The sequence below is a fragment of the Poeciliopsis prolifica genome, unplaced genomic scaffold, assembly GCF_027474105.1.
Source record: "Poeciliopsis prolifica strain line A6 unplaced genomic scaffold, Auburn_PproV2 SCAFFOLD048, whole genome shotgun sequence".
Classification (NCBI taxonomy): Eukaryota; Metazoa; Chordata; class Actinopteri; order Cyprinodontiformes; family Poeciliidae; genus Poeciliopsis; species Poeciliopsis prolifica.
The window spans coordinates 2,399,181-2,414,678 of NW_026562423.1; the positions used below are offsets into that span (position 1 = coordinate 2,399,181).

General features: G+C 44.1%; 3 protein-coding genes across 3 annotated transcripts; 1 reads left to right on the forward strand and 2 right to left on the reverse strand.

Annotated features, from left to right (window-relative positions):
• Positions 1-51: 51 nt before the first annotated feature.
• On the reverse strand, positions 52-3,218 carry mrpl38 (mitochondrial ribosomal protein L38). The gene is made up of 9 exons (XM_055057679.1): positions 3,125-3,218; positions 1,884-2,072; positions 1,679-1,810; positions 1,390-1,592; positions 1,233-1,305; positions 890-935; positions 629-787; positions 343-479; positions 52-267 (listed from the first exon to the last, which is right to left on the reverse strand). Exons 1-9 carry the CDS (start codon positions 3,207-3,209, stop codon positions 131-133), a joined length of 1,161 nt encoding a protein of 386 aa, XP_054913654.1. The 5' UTR covers positions 3,210-3,218; the 3' UTR covers positions 52-130.
• Positions 3,219-3,747: 529 nt separating this feature from the next.
• trim65 (tripartite motif containing 65) lies at positions 3,748-8,793 on the forward strand. The gene is made up of 8 exons (XM_055057634.1): positions 3,748-3,860; positions 4,268-4,719; positions 4,811-4,906; positions 5,645-5,875; positions 5,958-6,126; positions 6,214-6,303; positions 6,387-6,604; positions 6,935-8,793. Exons 2-8 carry the CDS (start codon positions 4,291-4,293, stop codon positions 7,241-7,243), a joined length of 1,542 nt encoding a protein of 513 aa, XP_054913609.1. The 5' UTR covers positions 3,748-3,860; positions 4,268-4,290; the 3' UTR covers positions 7,244-8,793.
• Positions 8,791-14,750, reverse strand: wbp2 (WW domain binding protein 2). Its single transcript, XM_055057635.1, has 8 exons — positions 14,513-14,750; positions 13,194-13,302; positions 11,810-11,945; positions 11,639-11,731; positions 11,400-11,546; positions 11,190-11,312; positions 10,007-10,083; positions 8,791-9,917 (listed from the first exon to the last, which is right to left on the reverse strand). The coding sequence occupies exons 1-8, from the start codon at positions 14,569-14,571 to the stop codon at positions 9,870-9,872; spliced, it is 792 nt and encodes a 263-aa protein (XP_054913610.1). The 5' UTR covers positions 14,572-14,750; the 3' UTR covers positions 8,791-9,869.
• Between the last annotated feature and the right edge of the window lie 748 nt (positions 14,751-15,498).

A 15,498-nucleotide genomic window follows, 5' to 3' on the forward strand; every position in this document is an offset into this window, starting at 1 on the left:
GCATCTGATTGACAAAGAGCTGTTGTCGCAAGAATAAAGACCAGGCTCTGAAACGGTTAAGAAATGGTTTATTTAGACGATGATTCCACACTTTCCAGACTGGATTTCCAGTCGGATGCATTTCTCCTGATCAGTAAATGCCGTAGGTGGGCTCCTTCCCATCTCTGTACCTGTCCAGGTAGCGCAGCGGCTGCCTGTGTGGATACTTGACCTGTGGAGGGTGGTACACCGGAGGCCTGATGAACTCGAACACTGGCTCCTTCATGTCTACAGCGAGAATGTGGATTTAATCTTTAAACAGACCTCAAAACCAACGTGGCAACATGAAGAAACTCGACTCACTGAGTGTGCTGTGGAAGGTGTTGGTAACCGATTCGTCCCACTGGCTCTGGAAGAAGGCCAGGCCTGCTGGCGTCATGTCGTCCTGATGCTTTCTGTAGAAATCGACGGTCTTAAAGGTGCGGTCAACCAGCGAGTGGCTGAGGAGGAAAAGACGGCATGGATTATTACACACATACCAGGAATGCTCCTCTCATATCCTGTTATGGTGAGAAAGTACATCTCGTTTCAAGTGCTTGAGCTTCTTGATTCTCTCACGTTCAGATGAGATGCTGGGGCCGCTACTCACCATGGCGACGGGCGGAGATCTTCCCGGAAGCTGATGGGTTTTTCCTGCTTGAAGAGGACGTAGATGTAGCGGTGGAAGCCTGTTCCCCTGGCAGGGAAGGGCGGCAGGTAGTGACACAGCTCATCTCCGGCCTGCACCGCCCCGCCTGGAATGTTCCCGCTTTCAGGGACACGAGACGGTTCACGGTTTTTAATATTCACATGTTTTGGGGACTAACCGGATGAAGAAATGCACACTTTGGATTGCATCTAAAGCACTTACACAAGCCAGTGGAGGTACTCTGCCTCGTTATCCAGAAGATGCTCGTCTGCAAAGAAATTAAATAAAAACAAAGGTATGTTTTCTGAATTTGAATGTGAAAACTGGGGATGCACGCCATCAGCTTGTGAGTAATTGTTAATTTATGGTTAATTAGATCAAAACGAATTCCAACTGATATATAAGGTCCGCTAAGACCTTCTTTTGTTTTTGTTGTCCAAACACGGTCAGTTATGGGAGGTAAAATTCAGTACATTATGAAACATTTATCCCTTTATGTTAATAGAATGACGGCCAGCCCTATTGAAAACAGATCTTAATCTCACAGGCTGAAGGCGATGCTGACCTGGAGAGGTAAGCAGGAGGGTCCATAGAGAACCCTCCTCTGCGTCAAAGGCGATCCGGGGGGCCGACGCTGCCTACAGAGACAAGATGGAGTCCAAGATGAGCTAAGAGAAGAAACGTAATGTGGAAAAATGCATCGTCTGTTATTTTAAACATACTTCTGTAGGCGTCAGCTTATTCCCATAATGCACTTGTTCATCAGTGTCCTGACTGTAGCTGATGCGGAGGGTGACCTGAGGTAGAAAATACGCCATTGGGAAGAGGTCCCTGAAGACCCCGTAGTGGTCGGCCAGCTTCTTAATGTCGAACGGTCCGCCGGTCTTCTCCCAGGTTTTCTGCACTCGGTCCAAGGAGATCTTCACTGAAGGGGTGACATGTGTTCACTTCAGCAGTGACAAAATAAAGTCAGATTTTGACAAACGTTAAGGGGGACAAAAAAAAGCGTACAAGTACGAAGTCGGGAGGCCCTCTCCAGCTCCACGTTCCTTTTGTTTTCTCTCACTACCTGCCTCCTCTCCTTCAACTCTTTGGTTCTGTTGGGACGACAGTACGGCAGTCCGATGTCCACGCGTTCGGCACCTTGACACACAACGATACTCGGTGACGCTTTTGAAACCCACCAGCGGCAGAGACTCCAGAGTGTACTCCTCACCGTGCTCGGGATCTGCTTTTTCCATGTAACTCCTGTAGGTCTTCCACCACACGCGCTGGTTCTTGGCCTCCTCGGCCTGTCGGAAGTAGCGGTTGTAGCTGCGGTATTTCTCCAGTGACTCCAGGTCCGATGTGTCGATGTTCTCATTGGGCATGGGACCCAGAGGACGCACCCGTTTGCTGAGGGCCGCTGGGTCCAATGGTGAGAAACAACATCATCAAAATGATCTGGGTTTAAACTATTATCTGGCATAACTGCGTTTTGAAATCAAATTTGAATTCAACCTACAGCTAAGATGTTTCGGTCAGGCATGTTCACAGACAGACCTCTTTTAGTGACAAATTATTATTATTTACCCTGTTATGATTATTTCTGAGACCTCTAATAGACCTGATGTTTGTCTCTGCTTCCTGTTTTGAAGCATGCTTGTTTTCTGCCCTTTGTTGGAGGATCTATGTATTTCAGAAGGAAAAATCTCATTTGACAATAAAGAGCAGAATGAAACTTGATTAGAAACAAAGTTTAAATGGGACAGAAAGCTCTATTTATTGTCATTGTTGGTTACAAGACAAAAAAAAACCAATGTGTTTTAACACAATTATACAAAACATAACCTATCCAGCACTGTTTTACAGCAATGGCATAGTAAAAATGTATTAATTTATTATTCTGGTCAATCCCATTTAAATCAGTTACTGTTTAGGCAAACGCTTCCATGGCAGTAACATTAAATTTTATTATTTTTAGTTTGTGAAAATACAATTCGTGTAAAAAAAAAGGCCAAATTTGATTTATTTTCTAAAAAAAATAAAGGAGTACAGTTACAGGCCCAAATAAGTCTAATGTAACACTTCTGATACAAAGAAAGCCAGGTAATGCTTCAAACAACTATTGGTTTAGTTCAAGTGAAAGAAAAATGTTGCATTTCAATTTAATGCTTGAAATTGAACTATTTTTCTTATGTGAATGGGCTCATTGCTTTTTGACACATGATTAAACAGCAAAAAGTCGTGGATTCTCCTTCCGTTGTTAAACCAACCCAGTCAGTTAATTTTATCGTGATCAATAAAATTAAGACTGTAAACAAAATATTCAGATTTTTGCTGACTGCTGCTCAGTTTGTCATCTCTGACCGCGCACCATGTTTCTGTTGTTTCCCTCAAACAAAGCAACACTCGCGCATTAAAGTTCGGGACATAACTACCAAATGGAAAATATCTCAGAAAGAACCATTACAATACCTGTTGTAGCGACAGTCCTCGCGTTATTGACCCCTAAATCTGTCCCGGCTCGCAGCGCAGCAGCACAAACCGTGCGCAGCGCCATCTTGGATAATCTTCCCCGTAACTACGGTGGCCGTGTGATCACCCAAATAGCACAGGAGAACGATGTCGCGTTCAATGTATCAAACAACTCAGAAATCTACTTCAGTTCAGTTGTTTTTTCCCTTTGATAAGTCAACAGGTTTTCTCGCACTGTAACCCAGACAAGGATTAATACGTTAAAAATGAAATAAAAAAACACAAAAGGATTTTACAGGAAAAGAAATGCGTGTAATAAAACGTAAAAATATTATATTTTCTGTTGTAATGACGAGCTACTGTAGCATTCTGTGTTGTGCATTCAAACACTGCGCAACCCTTTTTCTTTTCAATAAGATAATATAAGTTTTCGAGACCAAAATGACCAATAAAGAGTCGAACTGCTTTTACACTTTCTCAATTCATTGTCTCAACAGTTAAGCATCTTGCTATATTTATTACACGAAAGCGCATAAACGCTAGTATTGATTTCAATAAGCGGTCCAAACAAAACTCCTTATTTAGTATAAGGCAGGAATCTCTCATCCACCTTCATTTGCCCCGTTTAGAGTTGTGCTTACTATTTCCCAGTAGCCAGTGAAGGCGTCGCGTTTGCGTGCTTTCGTCATCGGCGAAGCGTTCTTCTGTACCCTGCATGGACAAATCTATTGTAGTGGTAAGACATGTCAGGATGTTACATTTGCGTTACGATTGAGTAGTCGGAGAGTGCGCGCTGTTTAATTCGGGATGAAGTAGTTTATTTCTCGTGATATTCTTGACCGAGTATTCGTCACGTCGACGAGAGTCGTGGCTAAAATTGAAGGAGCCACACGTAATGCTAACGGGAGCTAGCGCTAGCCGTGCTCCCTATTGAGTTCAGTTCAGGCTGTTGGCTCCACCTGGATAGAGGGTAGCATGTCGCTGTGCCTTTATTTATTTGCTGTTGCTTTGTGTCACAGTTCAATGCAGAAAATAATAATAATAAAAAAGACTATTTTATTCAGAAATAGTCGGGGGGTTTCTTAGTCTTGTAACTAAATCGTGGTGACAACCTTTCTCTCTCTGTGTTCTTCTTTCTTCCAGATGTTTGTTGTTTCCCCGCAAACATGGACGCTCAGAATTCGTATCTCAGCTGCGCCATATGCCTGGAGCGCTTCAGGTACCCTGTGACCATCCCCTGCGGCCACACCTTCTGCAAGGACTGCATCAGCACGCACTGGGACACCAGCGGCAGGTCGAACAAAAGCCCCCACTGCCCCTTCTGCAACCAGGAGTTCGCGTCCAGGCCGGTTCTGAAGCGGAACGTGTCGCTGTCGGTGCTGGCCGAGTCCGCCAACAACACGGGCCCCTCCTGCAGGGAGCCTCTGCTGAGGCCGGGGGACGGGGCGAGGACTTTGCTGCTCTGCGATCGCCACAAGAAGCCCCTGGTTTATTACTGCAGGCAGGACAAGATGCCCGTGTGCTGCGAATGCGGCATCACGGAATGCGCCAACCACGACAAAGTCATGCTGGAGGCTGAGAAGGAGAGTCAAGAGGTATGAGACGAGTCCGGGTACTTTTGACTAAACTTTTCAGTAGTGAGGTAAAATCTTTTCCCCAAATTGTGTTTTTTTCCCCCCCTTACAGCTGTTGCTTGAAAGAAAGAGTAAGGAAGTGGAGAAACGGCTTGAAGACACACAAAAGAGTATAAATGACTTGGTGGAGAACATCAGCCATGCTAAGGTGATTCCTCAAAATATATATATATAAAGAGGAAAATGTTGTATCCACACTCTGTATGCTTTCCTACTTTATTGGAGTTAGATAAACACAAAATATTTAAAATTCTGATGTGAATGTCACTGGTGTTACTGGTGTATTAAAAAGCCCTATTTAAAATAAGCAAATTACGCTTAGCCTGCTGTTGGGGCAAATAAAGCCTGGAGGCCCGCCAGGCTTATAGTACACTAGTAAACAATGTTGAAAGAAAACCTTTCCTAGTCCACGAACAGTTAACGGCGCTTAACTGCGAACGACTGAAATGGAAGTTGAAAATCGTTTGTTTCCTTTTCGATCTGAATGAGTTCTCAATATTTAGCAAAGAAAAACAGGTGGATAAATATGCAGGGCTGATGGGCGACGTCCTCACAAGGTGGCAGCCGCTCAGTCATTCGTTGTCTTAAGTTCTGAACACAAACGGATGACATGTTTTGGGTTTTTTATTGGTGAAATGATGTTGAAAGCTATGTTGGGCAGTATGCCACATAAAATCCGGTGGAGTTTGTGGTTGTAGCTTGACAAAGAAAAGAACAAAGAGGAGCGTTGATACTTTTTCAAAGCCCTATAGGAGATTATGCTAACCTAACCTTTTGGACGTAGTTTAAAATTGGAATCCAGTCTGTTCGTATTTGCTTGTGTATAGTGAAAGATTGACCAGTATTTCACCAAGCAGACCTGCAACTGAGGTTCTTCCATCAACAGGTGACTCTAGAGCAGACTTCGTCTTGGATGAGGGCCAAGTTCTCGTCTCTGATCAAGATTCTCACCGAGAAGCAGGAGGCCACGGAGCTGTTCATCGAGCAGCAGAAGCAGGAGGCCATCACGGAGGCGCAGACGCGGCAGACCTGCCTCCAGCAGCGCTTGCTGGTCCTCCAAGAGAGCCAAGCCCAAATAGCAGCTCTGCACGATCTCGCCGACGCCGACCTCATCAGGGTTTGTACCCGACAACATCAGCGGGCCGCGGTGATCTCATATTTTGTTGAGCGGGGCTGGAGCAGATGCGTTTTACTCTCAGGAGTCGACGCGGGTGGAAGTGCCACGTTTCAGCGACGTTCCCACAGACGTGTCGTCAAACCTTCTGGATCGGCTGAACGGCGTCACAGACGTTCTGACCCGAGTCTCCAAGCTGGTTTCTGAGGACCTGGAGAGAGCCGTGTGCACCACGGTGCTTCAGGACAACGACGGTGACCTTGATTTTAAGAGCTTCTCTCTGCTGGACCGGCCAGAACTTTTATCCTAATCCGTGTTCTCATGGGCTCATGACTCTGCAGGCTCTCCTCAGGATAAGAGGCCAGTACTTGCTGTGGTTCCCAGTCCGGCTACTCCGTGCCTCCCTGGTGGGAAGGAAGGCCTCAGTGCCTGTGAGTCCTGCTTTTTACACGCTGCGTGACTGAAACCTTAGCTTGACAGATCTTAACTCTCGTCTCAATCCCTGTCTTCGTAGATCGGTGCTCTCTGACGTTTGACCCTCGGACGGCCAACGAACACCTGTCTCTGTCTCATGAGAATCGGAGGGCGGAGCACCTGACCTCCGGACCGCGCCCGGTCCCAGCTCACGAGGCTCGCTTCGACCACACCTGGCAGGTTCTCTGCTTCCAGGGCTTTAAAAAGGGACAGCACTACTGGGAGCTGGAGGTGTCCAAGCCTTGGGCCTACCTCGGGGTAAAGACACTTCTGATTCTGGCGTCGTACATCACATCAGTCTTTAGAGATTTCATCTGTTAGAGTAGTTCCAGAATCTTTTACTCTCCCTTTAGCTCGGTCCTGAGTTTGATGGGTTTTTTTGTATATAAGGTTCAGGTCAGAAGACTCAGACAGCAATGAATGGAGGATGACTGTGTGTCGAGTAAATGATTTTTGTGTTTGAGTTGGTCGCTTTATTATTTTGCCCAAAGACCCAAACATGAATCACTTTCTGTTCTGGGTTTTTTTTTTCTTTTTTTAATTCGTCCATTTTGTTTTTTGTTTTTTTTTAACCCCTCCCTTTTCCAGGTAACTTATGAAACCATCCCCAGGAAGGAGAAGGGGAAGCGGTGCATGGTGGGTATGAACGAACTGTCGTGGAGCCTCCAGCTGGACGAGCACCAGCTCTCCGCCTGGCACAACGGCAGACGGGAGACGCTGGTCGGCCACTCCCATCACAGCCGCATCGGCATGCTGCTGGACTACGAGGCGGGGACGCTCACCTACTATGGCGACGGGCAGACGAGGCTCCACGCCTTCCACTGTGCCTTCACCCAGGAGCTGTTCCCCGCCTGCTGGATAGGGGAGGGAGTCAGCATCACCCTCTGTTCCCCGTGAGCCTCCTGCTCATTCGACACAGAGAAACTTGTGCGATCTGTTAAAAAAAAAAAAAAAAAAAAAACTTTTTCTCCACTTGTACTACTCTCCTCTCACCACTTGGTGGCGACAGAAACTGAATCCTTGCAGCTTTCACTCCATTTTATCTAAACGAGTTAATGTTTCACACGTTGGAAGAAATCAGCTTCAACGTGACTCCAGATCAACTCCTCTGATGCTTTCACTGCACCCAGTTGATCCTCGTCTAGAGCAACACGACGAGCTTTTAACGCTGAAGAAAATGACTTCAAACATGGGGGTTGCCAACACTTAATGCAATCCTTATTTAAACTTTTTTTTAAAAATATGTTTACCGAAATGAAGAGGAGCGCAGTGACAATTATCACTATTGGTGTTTTGCATTGACGGGACTATTGTGATGTTTTCATGTTATTCAACATACAGCTGTATTGTGCGTACAGGACGGACCGGCTGATGGTATGCTGCCAATTTGTGTCGCAAAGAGTTTCAATTAGTCTGTTTTGAATTAGCTTCAAAGGAATACTATTATTTGCCTTCCTGCGCTGAACTTGCAAACAATCATCCTGGGCATGAATGCAACGCTAACCAGCTACATTTATCCAAACGTGTCAGTTTTCGTCTCTGACCATAAAACATTTATGCAGGAGATGTTGAGCTTGTCCGTGTGGCCAGCTGGAGGTTTCGTTTGATCGGTTTGTGTTATTAATTTGTCTCAGTTGGTGCTGGTGTTGGGTTTGTTGTCCAAAAGCTTCAATGTTCATCCAAGCTGGAGGACAATCATCCTAAACATGTCAAAACTGGAGTTCTGGATTTTGAAATACTAGAATGTTTTCCCAAAGCGGGATCCTGGTCCCAATGAAAATTTGACATGGAAAAAGTCAAGCCTGTGGACAAAATCACTGGGAAGGAAGGCCTCAGTGCCTGTGAGTCCTGCTTTTTACACGCTGCGTGACTGAAACTTTAGCTTGACAGAGCTAAAGTGTCAGCTTCAACTGACACGTTGAAGCTGAATAATTCTACTGTGGAAAAAGATTGGTTGAACTGCACAACTCCATTCAGTGCCACTTCACATGTTGGAAGAATAACTTTGTCACCTGCTGCAAAGAAAATCCATTTTTGTTAACAGGTTTTAAAAAAAAAACTACTACTGAGAAAAGAGCTCTTGGACTTTCAGCATGACAGCAGAAACTGATTCCTGCAGTGTGATGCTGGAATCTGCAGCACTTTCTAGATGTTTTCAGTATGTTTATGACAACCAGCCATGTTTTTTTTTCTTTCCTTTTTTTAATTAAGCACTTTTGCTGAGCTCCGCTGTCAACCTTTGGGCATGTTGAGGTACTTGAGGCTCAGGATTTTTGGGAAACTGCTGTGGATATGCACAAAACGCTGCAAAAGACGGAATCGGAGCACTTTTCCTGACGTAGAAGCATCAATCTAGAATGAGTTTGTCTCTATCGTGTTTAAAGAAGAAATTTAAAATGTGACAAGAATCCTGACTGGAAATAATAAAAAAACAAAACTCCCCGTTTCATGAGTTTAGAGCCATTTATTAAACTTAAATCAAATGCGCACATGCTTCTGTTGAGATCATGCCGTTTTGTTTTTTCCATAATCGAACCATTCTAGAGTAACTGTTCAATAAATTAAGTTTGAAATACACAGAGCTGAATGTTATTGCACACCCAGCCATGACGAGAGCGAACCGTAGCCTGATGCATAGCATTCTGAAAGTGCAAAGAATCAGCCGCTGATGCGCCACAGATACAGGATACAGATAAAATGACCACACAGGAAGGAAGAACCGAGGCGCTCGAGATCAGGTCGAGCGAACGGAGCTGAACGCAGACCGAGCCCATCCTCCAGGCGCCCGTGTTGCTATCTGGGGAAAAAGACAACTTCAATAAAAAAAAAAAGAAAACGAGACGACGGGAGTGAAAGGTGAAGCCCGGAGTAAACAGGACGTGACATCATTAGGTGACCGCTCTGCTCCTGCGTTACATTGGGGGGAGAACCCACCCCTCTGCTCTGATCCCAGAATCTGTGGACTCTATTCTTACTGGTCCCACCAGAGCATGTCGAAACACCAAAAAATCCACTGGCTTTTACAAAAAAAAAAAGAGGCTACTTCGTACTTCTGACGCTGACTGTTCTCGAGAAAATACCTTCTTCTTGAAAATCTCGGTACGCAAAAAAATAATAGAAAAATAAAGACTGCATTCGGTTTGCCTCCGGCCATCTTTAGCGAAGCAAATGACTTCATTGGTTTAGAGTTTGGTTAGATAGAAAATTCTACGTGAGCTTCACATCATTCAACATCAGGTCACAGGAGGTCAAAGGGAAGGGGGGTGATGGGGTGATTCACGGGACACTTGGAAAGCAACAAATACCGACACAATAGATGGCGACCATTTTGGTTGCCAGCGCTTGTTCTCTGCGACTTCCTGGGAAGTAAAGGTGCTTCTGACGAAGGGAGACAGGAAAACAACGAGGAGGGTGGGTGGAAGGCGGGGGAATGTTAGGAGGTGATAAGGAAGACCGAGAGGAGACAATGTCCAGTCAATGAAATGAGAGGAGACAGAGGAACGAGGGCGGGGTCATAGGGGCTCTACTGGTTCTTCTTATCCTCTGGAGGGGAGTAAGGCGGGGGCTTGTCCTGAGAAAAAAAATGAGAGAGAAAGTGTTCGTTTCATTTCAGCTATTGATCAGAGGCAGTTCCTCGGCGCTGGGATGATGGGTTCTTACCTGCGGCAGGTACACGTGCGTAGGAGGCAGAGTGGCACAGCTGGCGCTCGCCGCCGCTTCCGCTGCCTTGGCCTCCGCTGGGCAGAGAACAGGAGAGGATATTCATTAGAAAATATGTCTATGACTATAAAAAAAAACTAAAAAAAACTGGCACAAACGAAAAGGGGAACGGAGGGGTGGCGCTCATTTCAGTGATGGGTGCAGTTAGGAACGAAAGGAAAACGTTTGCCAAATTTTACATTAGTGGTTTCAACGACCCAATTGCATTAAAAAAGCTAAATGTCCTGACTCAAAGGATTACGTTTCTTAGACTTTATTGTGAAAACGTTCACATTTCTTGACATTTTCTTTGTTTGTTTTTTTGTTAATGTTGCTACTAGCAAATTTGAGCAGCTCCTGAACAATTTATGTGATAAAACCAATAAATCAGTAAAAAGTTGTGATGGAAACAAAATTATGTATTTTCTTTGTAAAGTCAAGTTCAAAAATACTTTATTGATCCCGAAGGGCAAGTAAATGTAACTCATATCAACTCAAATTCTTCAGAGTCATTTCAGATGGTGGCGGACAGATTTTCTGTAGATCAATCGAGGTTTGAATTTAACTGAACGGAAAACATAATTGCTTGTTTTTGAGGCATGTCAACTATTGTTATTGGTTGCAGGACTGGGCTTTTACTAGGCCATTTCAAGATGTGAATCTGCTTTCCTCTGCATGCTGCTTTCTCAGGCCATGCCCTCTAGCCCTGCTGAGGACAAGCGTGACGACACGGCAGCATGGCGCTGCCACCGCCATGCTTTACTGTGGCGATGGAGTGCAAAGGCCTCGACTTTCCTCTCAAGACATTTGTTGATTTCTCACTAGAATATAAATGCAGCTTCTTTTTTTAAGTTTTTGCTGTTCCTGAGACAAAATTATATACAAGTGAGAAAAACAATAGAAAATCAAAGTTTTTTTTCCATCATCTGGTTGTTTTTCTTTGTCTGCTATGAGTTTGGCTCCAGTCTTTAACGTTGCTGTTGGTGCGATCATAAAAACCAAAGAAAGCAAAAAAAAAAAAAAAACGATTCTCTTTCTCAAAACTGTCTCTGGGGCTAAAGAGTAATAAGAACCATCAAGTTTTTTTGATCTGTTTATTTTGATCTTAGCCACCACTTAGAGCCTCTCTGCTTGAGAGACTCACCTGCTGCTGAGGAGGGCAGGTCTGGGTCACGTGGTGGCTGCTGACCCAGGGGGGCAGAGTAAGGAGGGGGCGGTACGTAGCTGGCAGACGCATCGAAAGCCGGAGGACTAGGGTAGAATGCCCCTGGATCACAGAAGAAGAAGAAGAGAGAACCAAATGAAACTTTCGTTGAATCACACACTTACAACACAGCTGTCATTGTGATGGTACCTGGAGGGGGGGGGTTGGGGTAGGAGTAGCCAGGTGGAGGTCCCTGAGGGTACATTCCGTTAGCGGGGGCAGGGGGGAAAGCATAGCCTCCGTTGGCCATGAAAGGGCAGCCACCGAAGCTAGGAGTCAGCGGCTGACCCTTAGACGCTGCAGCGACAAGAAACATCACAAAAAGTACTTGAGTAAAAAGTCTTTTAAAAGAAAAAAAAAACACTGGTCAGACGGATTCATTTTCTTACCCTGAGCTGCAGCCTGCAGCATGAACTGGCCAAACTCTATGGCTCCGCCCGCGGCGAAGACCAGCTTGAACGTGGCGCCTCCTTCCCAGCCGCCTGGAAGACATTCATTTCATCCAGATGGCAGAGAACCCGACTCGGCCCAACGACGGGGCCCAAACGCGGCGCGCTTACCTCCGGGCTCGGCACTCACGGTGCCCTTGATGTAATTGGCGCCCAGAACCGGCTGTTTGATCTCGCAGCCCTTCATCAGGTAGAAGGGCATCATGAAGGACTGCAGAGCGTCGCGTCCTTTAGCCAGGAAGATCACCTGGAAGGAGCAAGCAGCGGGTTTCCACTATCAGGCTCCACTTAAATTTTGCTGGCCTTTTTGGTGCACTAAATATTGTTAGAAATATGTCTGTGAAAGTAATTTAAAAAAGACACAGCTTCATCATTTTTCCAATCATCCTCCCCCTTTCTCAGTTTAACAATAATTTAGCTGTTTCTTGCACTAGTTTTGTCTTGCTTTTCTTTTCTTTTTTTCTTTTTTTTTGCAGCATTGTGCGTTTGTATTTTATCACCTGTGCATAGAAAGGCTAAAAACAACCAAAATAAATAAATATGTACATGTGTCGTTTCTGGAATGTTAGAAAAAGTGAATCTTGCAGGATGTTCTGATCCTAACTCCCGTTTTGAAGCAGAAGTAGGTTTTATCAGCGATAACAACCTCCATTGTCCGTCCTCGCACATTCAGCAGAATTTAAATGTCTCCCTGTCGTTTTCTTGGACATAAGGAGCTTCTTTGTTGCCGTTTTTTTCTTGTCACAAAGACGTTTGTCCAACTCAACTATATTCCGATGCACACACTTCCACCTCCTAACCAAGTTGTGCACTGGCGAGGTTTTGAAGCAGACTTTCTCACTAGGTACCTGAGCCCGTTTCCAGTTATGCTGGAAATAAAGACTGCAATCTGTTATTTAATATGAAAACTGCATGTAAAGATACACCATACAGATATCTGCTTGATTTCCAAGTCTAACAAAATGTAGAGTTGTACAATCTGGATTGGATTGTTCTGCAATAAATACAATGTTTTTAAAGGCATAGTTTTGCTGATGCCTTGGTTGGCTAATGAAAAAATAAATAAATCAAAAAGTAGGAATTTCAATACTTCGTTTGGAAGCAGAAACAAAATCATGATAAGAATTTTTTTTTTTGGCGTCTTGATAAAAATCCAATTAATGACATAAAAAAAAAACATCAAAACTGACAGTATTGTTATTGGAATTTTTTTTAAAGAAAGAAGTAAAAACTAGTTTATCACAAAATATCGTGATAAAAATCTAAGTGCACTGGACTTATCCCTAATGAGAAATACTGTTTATTGCAGGAAAGTGAACTTGTTCTTCAGTAAAACAACTGCTAGAGAAAACACCAGTCAGCCCGAAGCCAAATGCGCATTTTAAAGAGCGAAGACTCACTTTTAACTACAATTGAAAATTTTGAATTGGAAGACGATGATGATAGCGTTTTGCTTGTTGTTCGCCAGGGGCAGCGCATACAAAACGCCACTCACCCTGTACGGTGTCAGGTAGACGCTGCCCTTTTTGCTCTTTCTGAACGGCTCCGGCAGGCGGTCCGCATCGCAGAAGACGAGCTCCACATTGTCATGGGACATCAACATGCTGGTGACATAAACATGCATTTACAATAATAATAATAATAATTTAAAAAAAAAAACACTGTGCATAATGTATGTCAAAAATATTTACAAGCCTCCAAATTAAAGATGGCTTCAAGCCTCAGTTTCAGAACCCTGCACTTAGAATTTTAAAGTTGAGACAGCTGGGTTTTTACTGTAGCTGTCCAGTTACTAAACATGGCCCTGAAGTAATAGGATTAGGCCCTGATGCCATCTAGTGACAGACTGCAGGGCAGTTTCTCCTGATGGGTTAGTTAATACATTCCTGTATGTTCCAGAAGCACCTATAAGGCAGAATTCATACCAAACCTGCTTTCTCTACTAATGTTATGGCAGCAATTTAGTATGTTGGCCTTACAGCACAGCAGCCATTCAATGTTTTTAAAAGGCACTTTTAATAGTTTAGTTCATGTTTTTATTACAAATATACCAAAGGCCAATTGATACGTCACTTCCTTTCTAGTCTCCATCCATAATTCTGAGATCTGAATAAATTTCTAGCCAAGAAAATATCGATGTGATGTTCGCACGCGCTCTGTTCTGCACTGCCACGAGACACATTTGGGCAAACACACCCAGCATCCAAACCAAACGGCCCTTTTCTGCCACAGCAGGGCAGAGTGTGAGAGGCCAGCAGGCTGTGCAGCGCAACTACGTAACGCAATATGTGTTCCTGCAGAGCCACGGTCCGCACAAGCAGCGTTTAAACGTTGAGCGACACGTATCCTGGAAGCAGGCTCGCGCTCCGTGCTCTTTTTTTCTATTTGTTGGTGTGCGTGTTCGCACGTGAAGTCTGTTTTTCGTTGAAGGCCATGTTTTGGTCACGAGAGCCAGAGCCAGAGCTATCGAACGCGCCTCGAATGTTCCATGGCGCCGCAACAAATAGCGGCGTAATTATGTGAAACTCCGCGTCTAATAGGACAAAACAGCTTATTGTGCTTTCTAAATCCAGGGGAGCTACGTTTCTGTTCAGAATTTAAGGGTAAAAATAAGTCAAATTGGGAAACTGTACAATTATTACCCTTAAAAAAAAATTGTAAAACGCTGCGACTGTACTGTGTACTGCTGCTGTTCGCTGTTTATCAACACGACGCCGTGTTTCCATGAGTTTGCACTCTTCACGTTTACACCAAGAAGAAGAAGAGGATAGGCTAGGCCGAGTGTGGATAACGGAGACTAAAAGCTAACGTTACCTCTCACTGTTGTTGATGATGACTCCACCAGACTCTGAGTGGTTCTGGTTCAAAGTCATGATGTCGACCCTCCAGCGTCTCCCGCAGCGAAAACAGATCAACCGAAAAGGTATTCAGAGGTTTACTAGAGCGAAAAAAAAAACAAAAAACAAAAATGAGGGGTCCTCGGCGGGTGGCACGGTCCGTTAGTAACGGTTGTTATGAGTCTGATGCTTCAGCTGCACCTGCTTTCCTTCCGCTCTACGCTCAAGTGACGTAACTCACGTACGACACGCGCATACAGATAAAAAATATATATATTTTCTTAATGTAAGCCGAAAACTGTAATTGAATTGGATGCGTGAAAAACAAATGAATAACACGTACTCGTGTTATATTATTGATATTTTAAAAGGATTTCTGAAGGGTTGCGAATCAACGCATGACGTAAGCGGTGAGCTCATCTTGTCGAAGTTTCTGCGGTGTTACGCAACAAATATAGAAAGGTAGGTTGTCAACTGATAATTTTACCAACGACAGAGGAATATATATTTATTTATGCAGGTATTTATTTGTCTATATTGTGATGTGTATGTTTTGTGTTTTTTTTTTTTTTGACAGATTAATAATAAATTAGTGAACATGTGGGTTACAAGGCACTGCTGTTAAACGAGATGTATTTTTGAAATGCATCCCGTGGTATTAAAATGTTATCCTGGATGTGTTGATCGGTTCAGTGACACTCTAGAAATAATGATAATAATTAAAAATAAAAACCCTTAGGAAAATTCCAGAAGTGTGCAATTACATTAATTGAGGAAGTGGTTTCACGCACTCCCCTCACTGATGTATCTTTATGCCTTGGACTTTGTCAGATTTTATCCGGAAATATCAACAAATACAAGAAAAAAACAATAATTAAAAAAGCAGCTCAGCCATTTTAACTCTGTTATCCCTAAATAATTTCCAACACAAAGTCGAATCCATCTGTGTGAAATGTAATTTCG

Excerpts from the sequence above, each read along its gene's own strand:
- wbp2 (XM_055057635.1), bottom strand. The coding sequence starts at position 14,571 with ATGACTTTGAACCAGAACCACTCAGAGTCTGGTGGAGTCATCATCAAC. Across the intron at positions 11,946-13,193 it reads TCTACCTGACACCGTACAGG|GTGATCTTCCTGGCTAAAGG; the intron begins GTGAGTGGCGTT and ends TGCTCCTTCCAG. Across the intron at positions 11,313-11,399 it reads CCCCAACCCCCCCCCTCCAG|GGGCATTCTACCCTAGTCCT; the intron begins GTACCATCACAA and ends TCTGTGATCCAG.
- trim65 (XM_055057634.1), top strand. The coding sequence starts at position 4,291 with ATGGACGCTCAGAATTCGTATCTCAGCTGCGCCATATGCCTGGAGCGC. Across the intron at positions 5,876-5,957 it reads CCGACGCCGACCTCATCAGG|GAGTCGACGCGGGTGGAAGT; the intron begins GTTTGTACCCGA and ends TTTTACTCTCAG. Across the intron at positions 6,605-6,934 it reads AGCCTTGGGCCTACCTCGGG|GTAACTTATGAAACCATCCC; the intron begins GTAAAGACACTT and ends TCCCTTTTCCAG.
- mrpl38 (XM_055057679.1), bottom strand. The coding sequence starts at position 3,209 with ATGGCGCTGCGCACGGTTTGTGCTGCTGCGCTGCGAGCCGGGACAGAT. Across the intron at positions 1,593-1,678 it reads GGCCTCCCGACTTCGTACTT|TGAAGATCTCCTTGGACCGA; the intron begins GTACGCTTTTTT and ends TCACCCCTTCAG. Across the intron at positions 268-342 it reads CACCTTCCACAGCACACTCA|ACATGAAGGAGCCAGTGTTC; the intron begins GTGAGTCGAGTT and ends TTCTCGCTGTAG.